The following is an 18,893-nucleotide window of genomic DNA, read 5'->3' as shown; positions in this document are numbered from 1 at the left end:
AAGTAGAGTGCTGAGGTAAAACACTGATGAACAGTTTGTATTTTATTCTTAAAATAGGAACAGTTTAGTATTGCAAGATTGTCAGCAACATTCAGCCATATCTACACAATGTGCATATACCTACAAATATTGAGCTTTGGTCCAGCGTAGAGAAGACGAGCAAAGGCAATTTTCGATTTCTTTTTGGTTATAGCTTGAGTTCTTTGATATGCCTCTACCTGTTTTGTTTTTTTCCCCTAGCTCCTTTTGCTTTTTGTTCTCTCTTTTATGTTGTGGTGTGTGTGTGTGTGTGTGTGTGTGTGTGTGTGTGTGTGTGCACGTGTGTAGCTGTGAGATTATGACATAAAGAATCTAAAACCTTGCAAATGCAAGTGAAACCTTGAACTATTGAAAATACTGTTTTTGGTTGAAAGAGGAAAAAAACCCACAAGCAAGTGTAAAACACAATGTCTATTATTATATTTCATCAAATAATGAAGAAAATGAAGATGACAATAATGTAAGAATGTGTGAGAAAGATGTTGAAGCTTGAAATACAACCACATATGCCCAAAGTGGCTTTTACTTTTTGTTGGTGGCAACCTTAACCTTCAGTTCATAGAAACAAAAGACACTTAATGTTCTTGGCTTATGAACTTGTTAACCAGAGGAAATAAGAAATGTCTTCATAAAATTAAGAAGTAAGTGTGGTTCTGAAGACTTATATGTTACAAGTACAATTTATATTCCTAAGAATCTGTTCAGGCACCTTTTTATGCCTTGTAGCAAAAAATTCATCTGTAAAAAATTAATATAAGAAGCATCACAACACTATATAAATAATTTATAAAACAATACAAAATTATAAAACTATAAAAAAAATCACCGCACATGAATGGTTTTACAACCATGGGATGAATTTATTTCTCTTTTGTTCTACCCTGGGTGGTTACTTTTGTTTCATATTTTCACTGTCCTAGTTATACCCTCTCAATTATAGATCTCAGAACTGAACAGGCCTTATGCGCCTGCTGCTGGCATAGTTTTAAACATTTAGTATCCGTCATTTGTTATCTTGTTAACTTCTCTTCTTGGGGAGCTTTTCTTGATGGAATTTGGAGCAGGTCCTAGGAGAATACAAAATCTGTTTTAATCAATAAAGTTTTCAGTTTCTGGGTTGCTGGTATTTGTGCAGGTTTTGCAATGGTGAGATGCTATCATGATGCTGTTGGCATTCATCAGGCTGGTGTGGTCCACAGCATCAGACTGGTGGCCTTTACCAATGCCTTGAGTCACTTCCAGGATTATTACTAAGTTTTAGGGTTTCCTTGTTTGTAATCTCCTGACTGCTGCATGAACCATCTGATGCTCACTACCATGAACCATCCCATGCTCACTACCAGGAAAGGAGCCAACAGAAGAACAAACCAGGATCCCTAGCTGGGAGGAGTGTGCTAGGGGAAGGAGATGGCCTTTTTAATCACTGGGCTACATGTGGTGAGTCACCTCTTTCCTTTTCATGGTTCACCTCTAGACAGCACATGAGTGTGTTTATTAATCACTCATGAACATTCACATTTGACAGCAAGTCAATTGATGGTTCTCTTTTGCCTCCTTTGACAGAGACTTCTGCCTACATCTGGGTGTAAATACCACCTGCAGGCTCAAGCTGTTCCCCTGCCCTGCCATCCCCATCCTCAGTGCATTCTGGGAGCTTCTTGGGGTTATCATAATCCACGTCTTGGGAAGCTGTTTTAAAATGAACTGATTTGCTAGCTCTGATAGTGAAGGCTATTCTCACGTGTTATATGAGCTACTATTGTATATTATTCTTTTCAAGGAGACTTTTCCTTTTTAAAGCTTCCTTTGTTGTCAAGAATTTAGACCCCCATTCCAATTGTTCAAATTTGCCTGTCACGCTTCTCCTCCATTTATACATCCTAAGAACATTTGTCCCCTTACTCCAAAAGGCTGCTATCACTGTCTGATGATAGAAGCAGAGAGAGAAGGTGAGGTTAGCACAACTCTCTATGGCCCTTAGCAATCTAGGTCACCGTCACTTTCTTTGCGGTCTCTCTGTGCAGGGTGGATGGATGTGAGCATGCTTGTGTATGTTTTGGCTGAAACCGTGAGGCATTTCTTTGGCTATCAGACTTCTGAGAGAAATTGCTTTGCACAGAAGCATAACACAATTGAACCAAAATGTGCAGCTTATGTTTATATTACTGAATTAGTTTTGGTCAGCTCTCCAAGTACATGGCCAGCAGACTGAGAAAAATCCTAAGCTCTGGTGTGGACAGTGAGCACAATTATGGCATCTGCCAGTGTTGACAGCCATCGAGCAAAGCCCTAGTTATTTTTGAGTCTCTCCTGCATTTCCGCAGGATCTGAGTGGAAAAGACACTGTTTCTCCCTACTTCTGCCACCTTCCAGCAGACCCTGGAGGCCTCACGAGAGGGAGACAGAGAGATAGGGAAGAGGGGAAATGTGAGCTCCATTTTCTTTCTCAAACCCACAACTCATGAGAAGAAAGCAACAAATGCTTTGGCACACAATCCAGGTTGCCCCCACCCCTCAGAAGAAAGTAAAATGGAACAAAACAGTCCCAAAAAGAAGCTACTTCATCTGTCAAGAAGCAAGTTGATAGTGAGTGAGCCTTATAGAATGTGTCAACAGTGGCACCCACCCCAATGGTGGAGACCACAGATGGGGAAGATGGGAGAAAGCAGGCTTCCTACTTTTCTGTTGGTACAAATGTGGAAATTCATAACACAACTTTGCACACAGAGGAGAGTAGACGATCGCGTTTGCAGTGTTTCTGACTTTGGTTAATAGGTTTTGCAGTGATCAGCACTTAGTTCCTGAAGGGACACAGTCATTCCTCCAGGTGGCGGACTTGCATTCGTTTTGAACAGACACAAGTTTGTAGTGGTGCTTTACTGTTTTTTTTTTTTTTTTTTTTTTTTTTTTTTTTTTTTTTTTCCTTTTTCGTTAAAAGGTGTTCACATTTTTATCATATACAGAAAAAAGTATGTGGTTATTTGGTTTGCTTTAAAAAACTGGCTTTAGGGAGACAGGTTGGGGAGAGAACTTTCCTACCACACACTCCTTCCGTGTGGCTTTTTTTCTCATTTAAAAATTTGCAAAAAATTTCTTTTATTCTTCTTGGAAAACCGACGGACATGTATAAACCATTCTGCCCACTTGGTCGCTTTCTTAGTCTTTTACATACAAGGGTGATGCCTGGGGTGTCATTAAGTTTCTCTTTCTTTCTTTTTTTCTTTCTTTCTTTCTTTCTTTCTTTCTTTCTTTCTTTCTTTCTTTCTTTCTTTCTTTCTTTCTTTCTTTCTTTCTATCGTCTTTCTTTCTCTTGTGTAGATTCAAGGGTAGTGTTTAGTTTCTGTTGAGTTTGCTTTTGATCATGGATGGGTGTCTCTTTAGGAGTTTTCTTCAAGAGAGTCTGTGAAGGGCTCCCTCGGGACTGCTGAGGCCGGCTCAGGCTGCTTTAAGCGTTTAATTGTGTTCTTCAGGGCTTGTCTTTTATTGCAGAACCAAACTCTAACTACTTCCCGGTCATAGTTCAGCTTCTCAGCAATTTCCGTCATTTCCTGCCCCGAGGGGTGTGTGTTCTTCTCAAAGTGGGCATTGAGGATCTCAAGGGCTTGGGGTGTGAAGGAGGTACGCCGCTTGCGCTTTTTGGACGGCTCACTCCCAATAAATTCCGTGAGGTTCTGCATACCTGCTCGGTGGCGGGCCTCAGCCTCAGCCATCCACCGCTCAAGCACCGGCTTGATCTTCTGGGCACTTTTAGGGGTGATGTCCAGCTTTTCAAACCTGGCAGGATACAAAAGGCCAGGGTTCAGTTTGGCTGTCAGACTGCTAGCTATAGTGTTCTCTTGGGCTTCCTGTGGTAGGAAAAAGTGGCTTCTCAGGATGGTGTGTCTGGGGGGAGAATTGAGAAAGAACAGTCTTACACTGAGTCCTCTGCCAGGGTGGGCCTCCTGCCTGCCTGCCTGACTGCCTGGCAGGGCAAATTCACTCCAGATTAGCAGCCAGCTGCAAGGTAGCCAGCCCTGCCCCAGCCAGCACCCACCCTCCCAGCAAGCTCCATGCCAGCCATGCAGATGCCCACCACGCACACGGACAGGGGAGGGGAAAGGTGTACCAGAACACACATACTATCAGGATGGGAATGCAAGCAGTTTGCAGGCCTTTCCGCTTTAAGCTCTGAGATACGTTTCTGCCACTGTAGCCAGTTTCATTACCCCCACCCTCAGAATTCTTAAGACAAAAATTAACCCAAGAAAGTGACATTCAAGACAAGTTGTCATATTCTGTCATTTAAAATGATCATGCTTTACATCTGGTTTCCTTTAGATTCCTCCCCATTGTGTTGATCTTGAAAATCTTACAGCCATTATAGTCTGTGATGGCCACTGGGACAAGCTCCACTTCATACCTCTTTTCTATCTCCCTTTTGTGTCTTATTTTAACTTTTTCTCTCTGCTAACAATTTTCACCATATGTAAGTTAACAACATGCCTCCTGTCCAGGTAAAACATAGAGCAGTTGTTACTTTATAGCTCTGGCCCAAACAGCTGGACACATTCTAATTACTATAGAATACACGACCCCTGGGTGGGCATAGGCCACTTCATGCCTTCCAATCACCATCCTGTGTAATGGTGCACTTTTGTGCCAGGGCATCAAGCTGTGTTTAATGTATGATATCTATAAACTGTACTTGAATGATATCATTTTCTGTAAATGAGGTCTTCTATATATCAATTGCCCATCAGCAATTCTTTGCCACACTGATTTTAAAAAATAGGAAGCATCTTGGACAAAATTATATAGCGTGTTTTAAGAAGTCTTCCTGGTACGAAATTCATACTCACTCTAAATGAAATACCAATAAAGATCAGTTCCCTTTTGTTCATTTCTTTTTTCATTCCAAGTCCAAATTCATATCCCTCTCCTACTGACAATGGTGGACACAGACTTTCTCTCTTTTAAAGTGTTCCATGCTGTTGAGAAACAATCATCTGACACGTGTTAAGACGCTTGCAAAATGACAGAAGGACAGACTTCCTTTCTGTGCTTCTGTGCCAGGATCTGATCATTGGCAGTGTGTTTTTAGAGCTCTTATGCTGTGATAAGCAGCCCAAATGGCATCAAAGTCCATTAGGTAGCATTCCCTCTAGGTAGAGCTCAGGGAGGCATTGTTTAGTTTTGAATGATGTACCTTCCAGGACTTATCAAGGAATAAATAAGTACATCTGGTTTCAGAGCAAGTGAGTTAATCATTTATGCTCTGTAGTGAGTTTGTCACCTGTGGCAGGCTCCCCAAAGCCACCACTGTGATAATTAGCCATGGCCCACATCTTATCACCCTTTATCATAAGAGCCTGGAGCTTGAACTCCTGATAGCTCAGAACTGGCTTCACAGGGCCATGCCAAGGGACAAGGCTTGTAAAAGGAACATTGGGGCACATTGTGGTCATCTTTTTTTCTGTGCCACTGGGAAGCTGGGGCTCACACAGCACCTGGGAATCACTGCATCTTATGAGGGCATAGGGACGCCTAAGTGTGCAGGCACCAGGCACATTCTTTCCCATTCTTTGAATTTTCAGAGATTATTTCAAGGTAAGATCTTGCTTCAAGATGCTAATTAATTAATTAATAATTAAGGTAGATAACTCCTAATAAAGATCTCACTGAAACACTGGAAGCTGGAGAAAGGGCCCAAAGTCCGGGTGTTATAAGACAAAAATTTCTCCAGTGTGTCTCTCCAAGCTGCAGGTTTTTTAAACTTCACTCCAGGAAACACTTTACAAATCAGCATATCTGATTGGGGATGCCCAGGAATGCAGGTGTGTGAGTTGAAACATTAGAGAGCACTTCAGTCAATAAGAGGAAATCACATTTTAGGGCTAAAAATAAGCCAAAGAGGAATTTAGCAACAAAGGCAAATTGGCAACAACTTAAAAACCTGTGGCTGCGTCTATCACAAGGCTGTCAGGACTAGACAAAATTAATGTCTCCCAACAGGGAGCAACGGCATTCATATCATTGATGTTGCTTGTTAGTGTTGCTGTTTCTGTACGTGTTGTTTGGAATAACATATACAAGCCTTGAAACAAATTTCCCAGCAGTAGCATCCCTGTATAGACTGAATAAAGGTTATTTTCTACAGGGAGGTATCTTATAAGAAAAAACAGTAGGGGAGACCATAGAAGTGAGAGGATCCTATGGTGCTTTTTGTATTTAACAACAATCAATGGGTTTTATGGAAAATCATTGAGCAAAATGTGAACTGCAAGCTACTACCCCATACTGATGTTATTTATAACCTTAGTCTTAAACTGCAGGAAAAGTACACTTCCGTCCTTTGGGGAATACATTAAAAGTATAAAGAGCAGATAAAAAGACAGTATTTCATGGATCACCAAGAACAAAACCCACTTAAATGAGTTTAGAGTTGGTTTCTTGACTTCTCCTGATGGAGGAGGACTCATAAGGCTTTGCCCAAGAGGAAAAAGCTCTTACTGAGTGCTTTGTTACCTCATGCATAAACATGGGATTAGTGCAACACACACATGCATGCTCGGGGTCTGCTCCTGCCGACTTAACCTGGATCAACTCAGATGTAACCAAGGCTGGATTCGGCCATTTATTTATTTAATTTGGCAGACAGGATGGGTACTATTAGGCCAGATTCTTACTACCTTTTTCTGACCAATTTAACTGCCCCCCTCCCCCCCTGCCGCTCTCTTTCTGACTTTAAAGATGTGTCTGGGAAGGCAAGTTAAAAAATGCCCTCAAGGTCACAAGATAGTTCAGTTTTTAAAAATGTGTCGATTGTTTTGGGTTTTTGAAATCTTTATATCTATCTCTGGGTGGTTAACTATAGGGAGCACTGGCAGCTTTACTTTTTCTCAGAATGTCCATGTGTGGACAGAAGTGGGTGCTGAATCCCACCTAGGGCACCGGGCAATGAATTTCAATGAGCCAGCCTTGGAAGTTCACGTGAGTTGATAGGAGTTAACAGGCCAGGACCCCTCAACTCTGCCTTGATGCCTCCTTTGGCATCAACATCACCATCCCAACACACAGCTACCCCAGTCTTCCTTTCTATGCTCTGTCCCTCCAGCTTTGCCCACCCGAAGAAGAAATGCTGAGCCGCGAGAACAAATAAGGCCCAGGCTGGCTGGGACAGGTGACAGCATGCGCATGTGGCGCCCGTTACCTGCAGATGGCCGACTGGCTGTATGCAGGGCCCTCTGTGGCACTGAGGGCTTGTCCCACCTGAGTCTGCGTCAGACCAAGGGACAGGCGTCGGATTTTAAAAGCTTTGGCAAATTCTCGGATCTCCTCCAGATTAACCCCATCCACCTCACCCGCTGCCGTTTGAGGATCTGTGGAGATGTTTTTAAAACAGGATCAATATGCCAACACACCACCAGGCAGGATGCTTATCGCTGAGTATAAGAAAGTAGCATAACAGCAGTGTAGTGGGGAAAACATCATAGAATCTGGCTTTTTCTCCCAGATGGGGCACCAAGCCCTCATCCTCAAACACATTCCACCTTCAGGAGTCATCATTCCAGATACTTCTATCCCAGATAAAGCAGCTCCTGCTTACAGCCACTTCCCAAAGCAAGAACACACTTCAGGGCTTACCAGACAACAGCCAGCAAGGGGAGGTGCTTGCAAGAGAGGTGTGGCTCAACTTTACCCATAAACCTGTTCAAAGATTGTGCAACAATATAAACATGGGAAGGTTTCTATTGGGAATGTCTTAATTGGAATCTTTTGTGCTAACAATTGCCCTTGAAGAAAATGGTCCCCTCTGTGTTTCTCCTTCACTGGATTGCCACGTAGCCAGGCTAACAGACAGTAATCTTGCCTCATTTCTTATGTTCATATTAGGCCCTCAGAAAGCATGATTATGAAGCAGTGAGAATAATATTGTCTTTTTTTCCCTCATAGCAGTTTACTGACACAGCTGCCTTTGTCTCCTGAAAGGGCACATAATAAAAAATGCCTACCACAGGAAGGCTCCTTTGGTGTGGGATAACGCGGTCAATTTAGGACTTATCAAGGGAAATGACACAACAGCTGGAGAATGAAACTTTCTCCCCCCTGGCTACTGATCCCTGGATAAATGAAAGCACACACCAAGCTGGAGACAGCATGGGTTGGGACTGGTGGGAGATTTCAAAGTGCTGCTCAATCCTGCCTGGAGCGAAGCCATTCTCCCCGCACGCCACCCCTATTGTTCTTCAACGTGCTCTTTGGACTTCGGTGGAAAGTTTTTCTTCCTTTTTCTGCACAATAACCCACCAATTTCAGTGAATTTGAGTTCTTGTCCTAGGACTGGGGGCTCAGGGCTATATATTCTCTAGGTATTATGAAAAGAGACAAACATTTGCATCCTAAGTGACAATTTTAAAGGACTTTTAAATAAGGAATTTTGTACCTCTGTGTGTAGGGGTCTTAGAGTGCATGTATAGTTCCTCTCACTATTGAGGAGGCTATATCCAGTCTCTGTAAAATGCCTTCTGTCACTAGAATTAGCACTACAGATATTTACCTTCACATTAAAAAATAAACCCCTGGGACTGGAGAGCTGGTTAAATGGTTAAGAGCACTGATTGCTTTTGCAGAGGACCCGGGTTCAATTCCCAGCACCCACATGGCAACTAACAACTGTCCATAGCTCCAGTTCCAGGAAATCCAGCGCCCTCTTCTGACCTCCTCAAGCACTGCATGCCATGGGTGCACTTACATACATGCAGGCAATACACTCATACACATACTGGCCCCCCGAAACCAAAAAAAAAAAAAAACCAAAAAAACTCCTGGCTAAGTATGGTGGGATGCACTTGTAGTGACGGCAACTTGGGGTGCTAAAGCAAGAGGATCACTTGAACTGAAGGAGTCCAGGGTCAACCAGGGCAACATAGCCATTAAAAAAAAAAAATGTCCTGTAGAATTTTCATATCAATAGTCATAATTTCATTGTAGAGAGATTAAATAATGATTTGGCCACTACAATCAATTTGTATTTTTAGTGACTCCTAGGGGTCCCAAGTGATGTGGGGAGGCAAGTGCTCACAGTTTATTGGGGCTTGGGGTCCAATACTAATACGTGAAAAACAACTACAGAAAAATGACAGCAGGGGATAATCAAGAGCTGGTGGTGTGACCCAACTCCAGGTGTGACAAGGATGGAGCAGGGACAGGAGGGAGGCCATCTGGGCTTTATAGTGGGTGGCTTCCAGAGAACATAGGGGCATTGCTTTGTTAGTGGGAACAGCATTCAGACAAGCACAGATGTGGACGCCTGTGAAGTTGGTCACTGGGGTAGAAGCTCATTCCAGGAGTGTCGAACATTTCAGAGTAGCATGTTGAGAATCTATGTGCATGGGCAAGAGTTGGTGAGTTGCTTATAAAACTGGTTTAGATAAGATAAAGTGAAATCCTGCTTTTTCTCCCCAAACTTCCTCCCAGGAGTCTGACAACATTGGTTAATATATGACTTGTTTGGGTTGTGTGTAGAAGAGACTGTCCCCTGTGTCTTGCTTTCAAGATTAACTCCCACCAACCAGCACAGAAGCGTGGAGTGGCTTCCAGGGTCCACGGAGGTTCTGGGACACCACATCTAAACACACAGCAGCCTCTAGCCCTTGCCTTCTTTCCTCATTAAAACCAGCCCAGAAGCAGGGCTTGCAAATTAGCTGTGTGGAAAACAGCCTCGGTTTCCAGAGCTGATACATTTTTTGAATTACTTGCCAATAATATAAACACTGATTTTAAAAGAAAAAGCTAGATTTTCATGTTCTTCCAGGTGTACTGGATCTACATTTGCAGGTAGTTGTGGTCAGCTGGAACTGATTCTGACTGCCCTTCAACTGCTCCCCAGCGCTCCTCACTTGCTGCCTGCTCGGTATGTTGTGACCCGTCCTCAGACCATTGCTTGGCTCTGGGGGTGAAGCAGGAAGTCTTAGGTAACACAGTGGCTGTGTCTCCCCAAAGGGTTCCAGTACGAAACAGGGCAAATTTGCAGTTTATCTGTGCAAAAATAAAATCCTTTATGGGGGAAAGAAGGTTTGTTAGGATTTAGGAAAAGTTTAAAAGGTTTACTTGCGCCGGGTGTGGTGGTGCACACCTTTAATCCCAGCACTTGGGAGGCAGAGGCAGGCAGATCTCTGTGAGTTCAAGGCCAGCCAGGTCTACATAGTGAGTTCTAGGACAGCTGGGGCTATAGGGAGACCCTGTCTCAAAAAGACCAAAAAAAAAAAAAAAAAACAAAAAAAGTCTACTTGCAAGGGGAAAGAGGCAATAAAAAATAATAGTTGAAGAACCCTGATTCCCCAATTTAGAGTAGACGGGGGTTGGCACAGAATGGTGCAATGAAAGGAGAAATGGGTTTGGTCTCTTCCAGAGAGAAAGGAAAGAGGTGGTTAGCAGCCTTGCAAGCAGCTGTGGAGGTTCAAAAGTCAAAACAACAGCAACTAAAAGAGACTTTCCTTGTAAAAGCATGGCTTTTGGAACTGTGGGGTTTTTTTAAAATATTTTCTTCATTATTTTTATTTTATGTGTATGAGTGTATTGCCTGCATGTATGTGAGTGTACCCCGTGTCATGCAATGCCATGGAGGTCAGAAGAGGGCTTCGGATTCCCTTGGAATTGGAGTTAAGGATGGTTTGTAGCCACCATGTGGGTGCTGGAAATTGAATCCGGGTCCTCTGCAAGAGCAGTCGGTGCTCTTAACCGCTGAGCCATCTCTCCAGCCCCTCCTTTTAATATTTTCTTTATTATTTTTATTTTATGTGTATGAACTGTGGTTTTCTTAATTTGACAAGTGTGAGAGTCACCTGGTGGAGCAAAGGGCACTGTTTAGCACACAGCACAGAGGTTCTGATGCAGGGGTCCGACTCTTGTGCACACCTTTCTCTACAGTTCTGGCTTCTGGTTTCACCATCTGGTGTGGTGTCTTCTTTGTGCCACTGTTTTTCTGAACTTTTTCTTGATATTACTCAGCAGGTTTCACTGTACAGAAAACCTGCTGGCTCATTTGTACAGGGCTGCTGAGGCAGACAGGGCTGGTGAGAAGGGGCTCCTAAGCAAACTTCCCCCCTCTGTCCTACCCTCATCCCCCACCACATGGGACAGTAGCTGAGCTGTGCAGGTCAGTGGGATTGGAAGACCAGTGAGATCTGTGATTGGGAGTTTTTTCCTCTGTAGCATTAGATACCTCTGTGGGAAATAACCTTTCAGTCTTTACTAGCCCATCTCTAGATCTATCTAAATCAGTTGAGCTAACCAGCATAGGAAGGATTGGTCTGTAACTGGAAGGGTTCCCATGGTCTATTCTGGTACTAGTCCTGTGCTGCCAACAAACACATAAGGGCTGAGCAGGTGGGTAAGGATATGGGTAGTGGTAGCAATTTTATGTAAACGTGTCCTGTCCTCTTTCTTTTTTCCCCCCTGCCTTTATTGTTTACGCCCCCTTCCCTTGGTAATACCTGAATCTTGGAATGAAACTGATACGTGTGATTGTTCAGGTGTGGTGTACTTTGCTCTTCTTTTACTATATCACTGACAATAACCAGGGTTGAAAATAAAGTTGTGGATTCTGAGCTCCTGTGCACTAGGGAGCATTGGTGTGCATGACTAAGGCGTTCTCTGTAGAGCTCAGAGAAGTAAATGAGTTCTGGGACATCAACCAGTGTCTTCCATGACACTCTAATGAGCACACTCCTGGTTTTATATAAAGAGGTGGCAAGAATGTGCTTTTGCGCGCGCTCTCTCTCTCTCTCCCTCCCTCTTTCTCTCTCTCCCTCTCTCACTCTGTCTCTCCCTCTTTCTCTCTCCCTCTCTCTCTCTCTCCCTCTTTCTCTCTCTCTCTCCCTCTCTCTCTCTCTCTGTTTAGAACTCTCAGCAATCTTCTGGCTTTAGTTTCCTAAGAACTAGGATTATAGTTCTTGGTAGCATGAACTACCACATCCAAAGACAAGCAATATTTTGAATTTACACGGGGTAATGGTCTCGACAAAGGCTGGTCAAGGGAACTCAGCATCTCTGTTCAGTTTGCTGGTTGTCAGAGGAGGTGAGTTGCTTAGCTTTCATTATATTAGTGTTCTTATTCATAAAACTTGGATAGCAAAATGTATTACACAATTTGACCCACAGAAGTCTCCTCATACAAAGAAGGGGCCCACTCTTGGACAGATGTTAGCTTTATAGTGATTGTATGGCACGTGGGTTTTTCTTAGACATTAGAGGAATTCTTTAGATGATTCCTAGTGTTTGTAGCTACTCAAACAACTATACTTACTGTTTTTGCCTCCAAGTTTATCTTAAGCTTTTGAGTTGTTTTTCTGTTGCAACAGGTCCCCTTTGTTAAGTGATAAGCATATTCTGCTTGAGGAGGAGAAAAAGTGGTGAATGTGGTCAATGGAGTCTTCCCTGGGATATTACTTTAGCTCTTATCCTTGCTCAGAGTGTGGCATTCCATGGATAGATCAACCTGGTTTCCATTTCCTTGGTCCTATGGGAAATTAGTTTTGAAGATGACTCTGAGGTCTCCTTGATTGGGACCACAAAAGGAAACCTCAGGGCTCCCACAAAGTGGATCCAGCAACTTTAACTAGCTCTAGGGCCACCTAGGCTAGAGCTTCTTTGGACAGAGGAGGAAGTGGCACCTTTGGTCAAAGATTGCCCAAGATTGAGATAGCCCAGCATATAAAATACAGGCCAGAAAGCAATGGTAGTGGTGGCAAGGGTCTACCTGAAATGTGACCCTGGCTATAGAGGGAATAGCTGATGAGGGAATTTTGGGTAAATTGGACTGGGAAATTAGCAGTGACTCAAAAGTATAATGATGACAGGTCCTCCGTCAAACTTAGAATACAAGAACGGAAAAGTAAAAAGATTTTTATGGAAGCTAAATGCAAACTGTGTGCAAACAAACCTCTTTTGTAGAATATGATACATAGTCTCTGTGCCTGTGTGAAACTGAGGGCTCAGGATGTACCAGGACAGATGATAGATTTTTTTTAATTTTTAAAATTTTATTTATTTTTCTTTTATGTATATGAATGCTATGTCTGCATGTGTGTAAGTGCACCGGTGTTGTACAGTGTCTGTGGAGGACAGAAGAGAGCATTAGATCCCCTGGAACTGGAGTTACAGATGGTTGTTAGCTGCCATATGGGTGCTGGGATTTGAACCTGGGTTTTCTGCAAGAACAGCTAGTGCTTTCAACCATTGAGCCATCTCTCCAGTCCCCTGTTTTATTTTATTTTTTTAATTTAGTTCCTTCTCACTGTTAGTCTTGGTGTCTGTGTAAGGGGTTTCCAAATGGACTAAACAGCCTCCATGCATCAGCATCATCCTTCTCCAGTCCCTGATTATGGGAGTGACATTCACCTTTAAGGAAGCTACCAAGAGCATGAATGAAATGCCCTAAGGAAACAGAAACATCACCTGTTTTTCAGTGCTCGTTTTGAAGCACACGGTAGGCGTACTCACCAGACAATTCTGAGAAATGAGAAACCATCTGAGAATGGAAGTACAGTTTGGAAGAGCGATTTGCAGTATGGCAACATCACTGGGTTGTGGACAATGGTGTGAATTATGAGCTGGGGCTTTCTCTGTGCTGTGAGCCATCTTTACGGTTCAGCTCTGGTTTTGTTTTTAAAAATAATTAGCAGTCCTTTGCTCTCTAAGGGTCATGCTTACAAGCCAGAATTTTCTGAAGAGCATAAAGAAAATAGTAAAACTCCACAAATAAAAAGTAAACAAAACCTCATATCTACCTTTTTAAAGTAAGTACACTGCAAATTTTAAACCAAATTGGAACTTTTAAAGTCATTTACTTGACTTTTCTTCTAGATTTTATTAAAGCCAAGCTTAGGGCTGGGGGATGGCTCAGTGGTTTAAGTGCTTTCAGAACAAGCATGAGGAACAGAGTTTGAATCCTTAGAATCCATGTAAATGGTAGGTGGGCATGGAGTCCTATCTTAATTACAGCCTCAGAAGGGGAGATGAGATCCCAAGAGCAAACTGCCTAGTGAGATAAGATGTATCTATGAGCTCTGGGTTTGATTAAGAGACCCTGCCTCAATTAATAAGGAGGAAGGTCTATCTAGAAAGATTCTGGACATCAACCTGGGACTTTAACAGTCATGCATACACACATGCACATATGTCTATACACACATGTGTGTCCATATACATATGAGTGCATATACTCCTGTACATATACAACACGCATATACACATGAAAAAAGAAGAAAAAGCCCAGCTTTTAGAAACAGTGTCTTCCTGAGAGAACTATGGAGACTGAGCAGGCTTTAATACAGGGAAAGGGGTGTCAGAGCTACAATGTTTTCTCTTAATATTTTTATTGATTTGAGAATCTCATATAATGTATTTTGATTATATTCAGACCCTTTCACCCTCTTCACCTCTACCTTCCTATCCCCCTCCCAACTTTATATCCTCTATTATTATTTGTCTTTTTGACAGGATGCTTATTTGGTTATTCTGAGCCCAGATGTGGAGTTCTTTGCATATGAAGATCATGTGATCATTACCAAGAAAATAGCTTGGTATTGTTTTTCCTGGAGTGGGTAAGCTATTTGGATAATATTTTTGGTATATGGAAAATTGGTCAACACTTCTTTGATAGTAATGTGGTAGATTCATCAATGCAACACTGATGAAAGTTTCTGTGATACTGTCATATAATAAATATGATCAAAGTTTCTGTGATACTGTCATATAATAAATATATTCTTGGTCTTTGTCCCTACTGCTTGGCACAGAGCTCTCGAGGCTCAAAATGTCCTAAGCAACACTAGTGGCCAGCAATACTATGGCCATTATTTATTCTAGTATTTGGCTTTGTGGTTCCTGGCACAGAGCCTCTAAACTCATGAAATTTCTTGGATAATAGAAGCATCTTTTTCCCCAATTGAGTGGCTATTGGGTGGCTCCTTTAAGAATATGTGGGTCATTAGAAAGATAAGCAATGGTAGAATCCCAGGGGAGAGGGGCTGAAGATTGAGTTACTAATCAATCATGCCTATATGGTCAAGCCTTCCCCCAAATTCCCAAACTACAGGGTTCAGAGAGTATCTGGGCTGGTGAACACATACATGTATGTGGAGGGGACCTGGCACCACTCCATGGGACAGAAGTTCTTGTACTCAGGTCCTTTCAGATTCTCCCCTGCATCTTTATCACGTGCTTCACAATACACTGATAAACCTGTTTTCCTGAATGAACCATTTTAGCAAAGTATTGAACTGGAAGGGATATTGTTTATAAATATATGAATTATATGTTCATTCTTTTGTTAGGTTTTGTGACAGAAGAGAAATAAGTAACATGTTCAAAATCTATAATGAGCTTCAGTTCAGTAGTGGGTTTGTGCAAAGTCTGACATGCACTGGTATTATTAGACCCTCTTACACAAAGAAGACCTAGAGCGAGTATGTGCTTTTCCTTCAAGTATAAGGGTGTGGTGCTTTCTGCCTCAAATGTATGCAATAAAGGAGTTTCTCTCTTCTAGGTCTTTATATTTCAGATGACTCACCATAAAACTAAAGGTTGATGACCTTGGCTACTATGTAATTGAAATCCCAGCTGGCCTATTAAATCGCTGTTACTGATTTCTAAAAGAGGCTAGTCTTTCCTTGTTCAACTTGTGATAAATGGCCAGAGACAACCCATTTCCACATATCTGTCCATCCACGCAGCCGTCTCTCCATCCATCTAACATGTGTTGAGTAAAATACCTTGTGTAAATGCTGCTTTAGTGGACAGGTATGTACTTTTATTTTTATGTTTCACTTATCCTTTTTCCCTGTGTTTGACTCTGACTTATTTTCTTTCAGGACCAAACCTCAGTAGCTTCCCCTACATTTTTGACACCATTGCTATTTAGAAGTGGAATATCTTGCAGACATACAGAATACTGGGTTCCAGTGGGGTTTGAGTCTTTTTCCATAACAACCCTAGGAGGGGTTTCTTTATGAGGAAAATGTGGATGTAATAAAGTTAATTTTTTTTGTAATAAATTAATTTTATCTATAATTTTATTCAAGTAAGACAAAAGTTTCTTGCCCAAATGAACAGGGGCTGTGTATCTGGAAAGACTAAAGTATTGGGTTGGGGGAAATTCACATGTGCCCTGACTCTGTTTAGTGTTGAGGCATATTTAAGATTGAGAACGTGTAGGCCAGTACACCAAAATACCTGGGCATTTTAGCATCTTTCCATACTACCTCATTCCCTTTTCATCCTCACCTACAGTACCTGTCTAGTCTGATTTATTATATTATTGGACACATGTTTTATTTTTCTTTGGGGGGAGAGTTATTTTGCATCACTAGGTTTGCTATATGCCATGTGAGGATGCCTGTGCTCTAGTTTTATCTTGGTTTCAACTGAATATGTGTCCTCATCTTGTGGCACAGGTGCCTGTGCGGTGTATTGGCCTTTTAAGCCCACAACTGTTGGAATCTTGGTTCCTGGTAAACTATAATCTGTGTACATGCTGTCTGAGTGTGTATAAGAATTTAGTAAAACCTGTACTAAAGGTGAGTAACTGGCATTTAATCAGCCCATTGTCCCATCCATCTTAACATGTTTCTGTTTGCCTGTGACAAACATGTGGTCTTCATCTAGGGTCAAAAACTAATTCCAAAATATCATACACAGAATACCATCTCCATTCTACTTGGAAGCAGCCTTCAAACTCGTTTTATTTGTGAATGGCTGTTTGGTGATTTCCATCTGATTCCAGCCCACGCAGCAGCCCTGGTGTGCCACTGGAGGTGCCTGATGGTGCAGGCACACACCCGCCCACAGGCACACTTTCCTTTCTTTTCCCTGACACCTACAAACAGGACAGCAGGGGACTTCAAACACACAGAAAAGCAGCTTGACTTTCTGGCTTTGTGCCTGTTGTTGGTTATTTCAGCACAGAGCTGTGTGCCTCATGCCCTGCAAACTGATCAGTTTCTACCTTAGGAATCAGCAGGTCTGACTTGGCACATCAGGATCCCTTTAAAATGGAGCTTGGCCCTGGTATTCACTAACCCGTGTGTGTGTGTGTGTGTGTGTGTGTGTGTGTGTGTGTGTTGCCCTAAGGAGCCATCTGGCCCTGGACACTGGACACACACATCATTACAATATTGGCCTATCTGCCAGAGAGAGAAAGAGACAGAAAGTAAGAAAGAAAGAGAGACAGAGAGACAGAGAGAGAGATTTCAATAGACAACAGGAAGGTCACCATGATTTAAATGGAGCCAGAAAGGGTACTTACTGCTGACTAACTGGCCCACGCTCAAAGCTGAAGAAGAGGAGGATGAGGAGGAAGAGGAGGAAGCCTGCCGCACAGGACTTTGAGATGTGGATGCTTGGCCATGAGCCAGGTGCAGAAGGTTGCCTTGGGAGCCTGCTTGACCCACTGACGTCTGGGAGGGTTGGTGAAGCTACACAGGGGATGTAAAAAAAATACAAAAATGAATGAAACATTAGGGGGAAAATGCCAGGGAATAGAAGTCTCATCTGGGGTTGAATGGTTTTATTTCCAAGAGTGAGCAGCATACTTCTGTGGAAGAGCACTGTACCATAGGCAGGATTTATTTTTTGTATATATAATATGTTCTTGCTTGCTTGTCAGGCATTTTATTAGTAATTCTAAATATATTATTAATTCCCTACTTGACTTGCCAGAACACCCAGTTTTTGACATTTCTCAGTCATGGTGTGTGGCTGGATTCTTTTTCTGCCTGTTCATACAATTACCACATACCTGACAGGCTTTGCAAGTATGTACAGATGAAACATAAAGTATTCAACTCACATGCAAATCTTAAAGGTGTGCCCATGCCCCCCACCATTCATGGAACTGATAGTTCGAGTTCATTTCAGGCCAACTACATGTGAGAACCTTCTACTATCCCAGATCCAAGGCTCTGGTGGGTTATGTAGAGTTGGTAACAGTTGATCTCCCCTAGAAAACTGGGGATAGGTAAAGTCAGAACAATACATCCCATAATATCTGCACCTCTCAGTTGTTACTTCCTTTTTATAAGATTTTATTTTTATTATTTATGTCTCTCTCTTTGTGTGTGCATGTGTGTGTGAATATGCACATGTGAATATAGATGTTCATGGAGGCCAGAAGAGGGCGTTGGACCCCTTGTAGCCAAAGTTACAGGAATTTGTGAGGCACCTGATGGGTACTGGGATTTGAACTCCAGTCCTCATGATCAAGCAGTACTGAGCTTGATCTTAACCACTTAACATGATCTTAACCACTGCGCCATCTCTCTAGTCCCTCAGCTGCTACGTTCTTGCCCTGTGCCAGCTGCTGGGTTAGGGTTGTTCATGCCCTGTTCCATTCAGTCTTCACTACTGTTGTCCGTTTCACAGACAAGGAAGCGAAGGCATGGAGAGGATGAAGTGTTTACAGGTTTATCCCCCCAGTGTGGAGAAGCTGGTCTCTGGACATGTAACATCTGCTCCTGGGCCTGATCTGAGAGATACAGTGCCATAAGGAAGAACTAATTTAATTTTTAACGTTTTCAAACTTTGTGTCTATTAAGGAAGGTTGTCTTTATATCTGTTTGCTTATTATCCCTTTGAGGTGCTGAAGGGATTGTTGCTGTGAGATGGGAAGGCTCCTGGATAAAAGGAAGGAAAAGGAAAGGGAGAAGAGAGAGGTTCCAGGCCCACTGGGGGGCCTGGGAGAAATCACTCCCTCTATCCTGTGTTGTCCTTCTAGAAAGATGTTCCCAGGGACTCAGAATGCTAAACAGATGGAAGGTCAGCCTCAGCCCTAGCTACCACTGTTGATTGATTAGCTCCCTTTGGTCCACATTGAC

At 42.6% G+C, this 18,893-nt stretch overlaps 1 protein-coding gene across 1 annotated transcript in view; it reads right to left on the bottom strand.

Annotated features, from left to right (window-relative positions):
* Positions 1-3,298: 3,298 nt before the first annotated feature.
* Positions 3,299-18,893, bottom strand: part of LOC103729443 (POU domain, class 6, transcription factor 2-like) — a 40,193-nt gene continuing 24,598 nt past the window's right edge. The window contains exons 3-5 of the mRNA XM_008827514.1: positions 17,327-17,495; positions 7,229-7,397; positions 3,299-3,921 (exon numbers count right to left, since the gene is read on the bottom strand). Coding sequence (XP_008825736.1) covers positions 3,417-3,921; positions 7,229-7,397; positions 17,327-17,495 — 843 coding nt within the window. The 3' untranslated portion in view covers positions 3,299-3,416. The remainder of the gene's footprint in view (positions 3,922-7,228; positions 7,398-17,326; positions 17,496-18,893) is intronic.

This window comes from Nannospalax galili, unplaced genomic scaffold (assembly GCF_000622305.1).
Source record: "Nannospalax galili isolate Female #2095 unplaced genomic scaffold, S.galili_v1.0 scaffold1833, whole genome shotgun sequence".
In the NCBI taxonomy this organism is placed as follows: domain Eukaryota; kingdom Metazoa; phylum Chordata; class Mammalia; order Rodentia; family Spalacidae; genus Nannospalax; species Nannospalax galili.
This window is presented reverse-complemented; position numbering and strand designations above follow the sequence as displayed.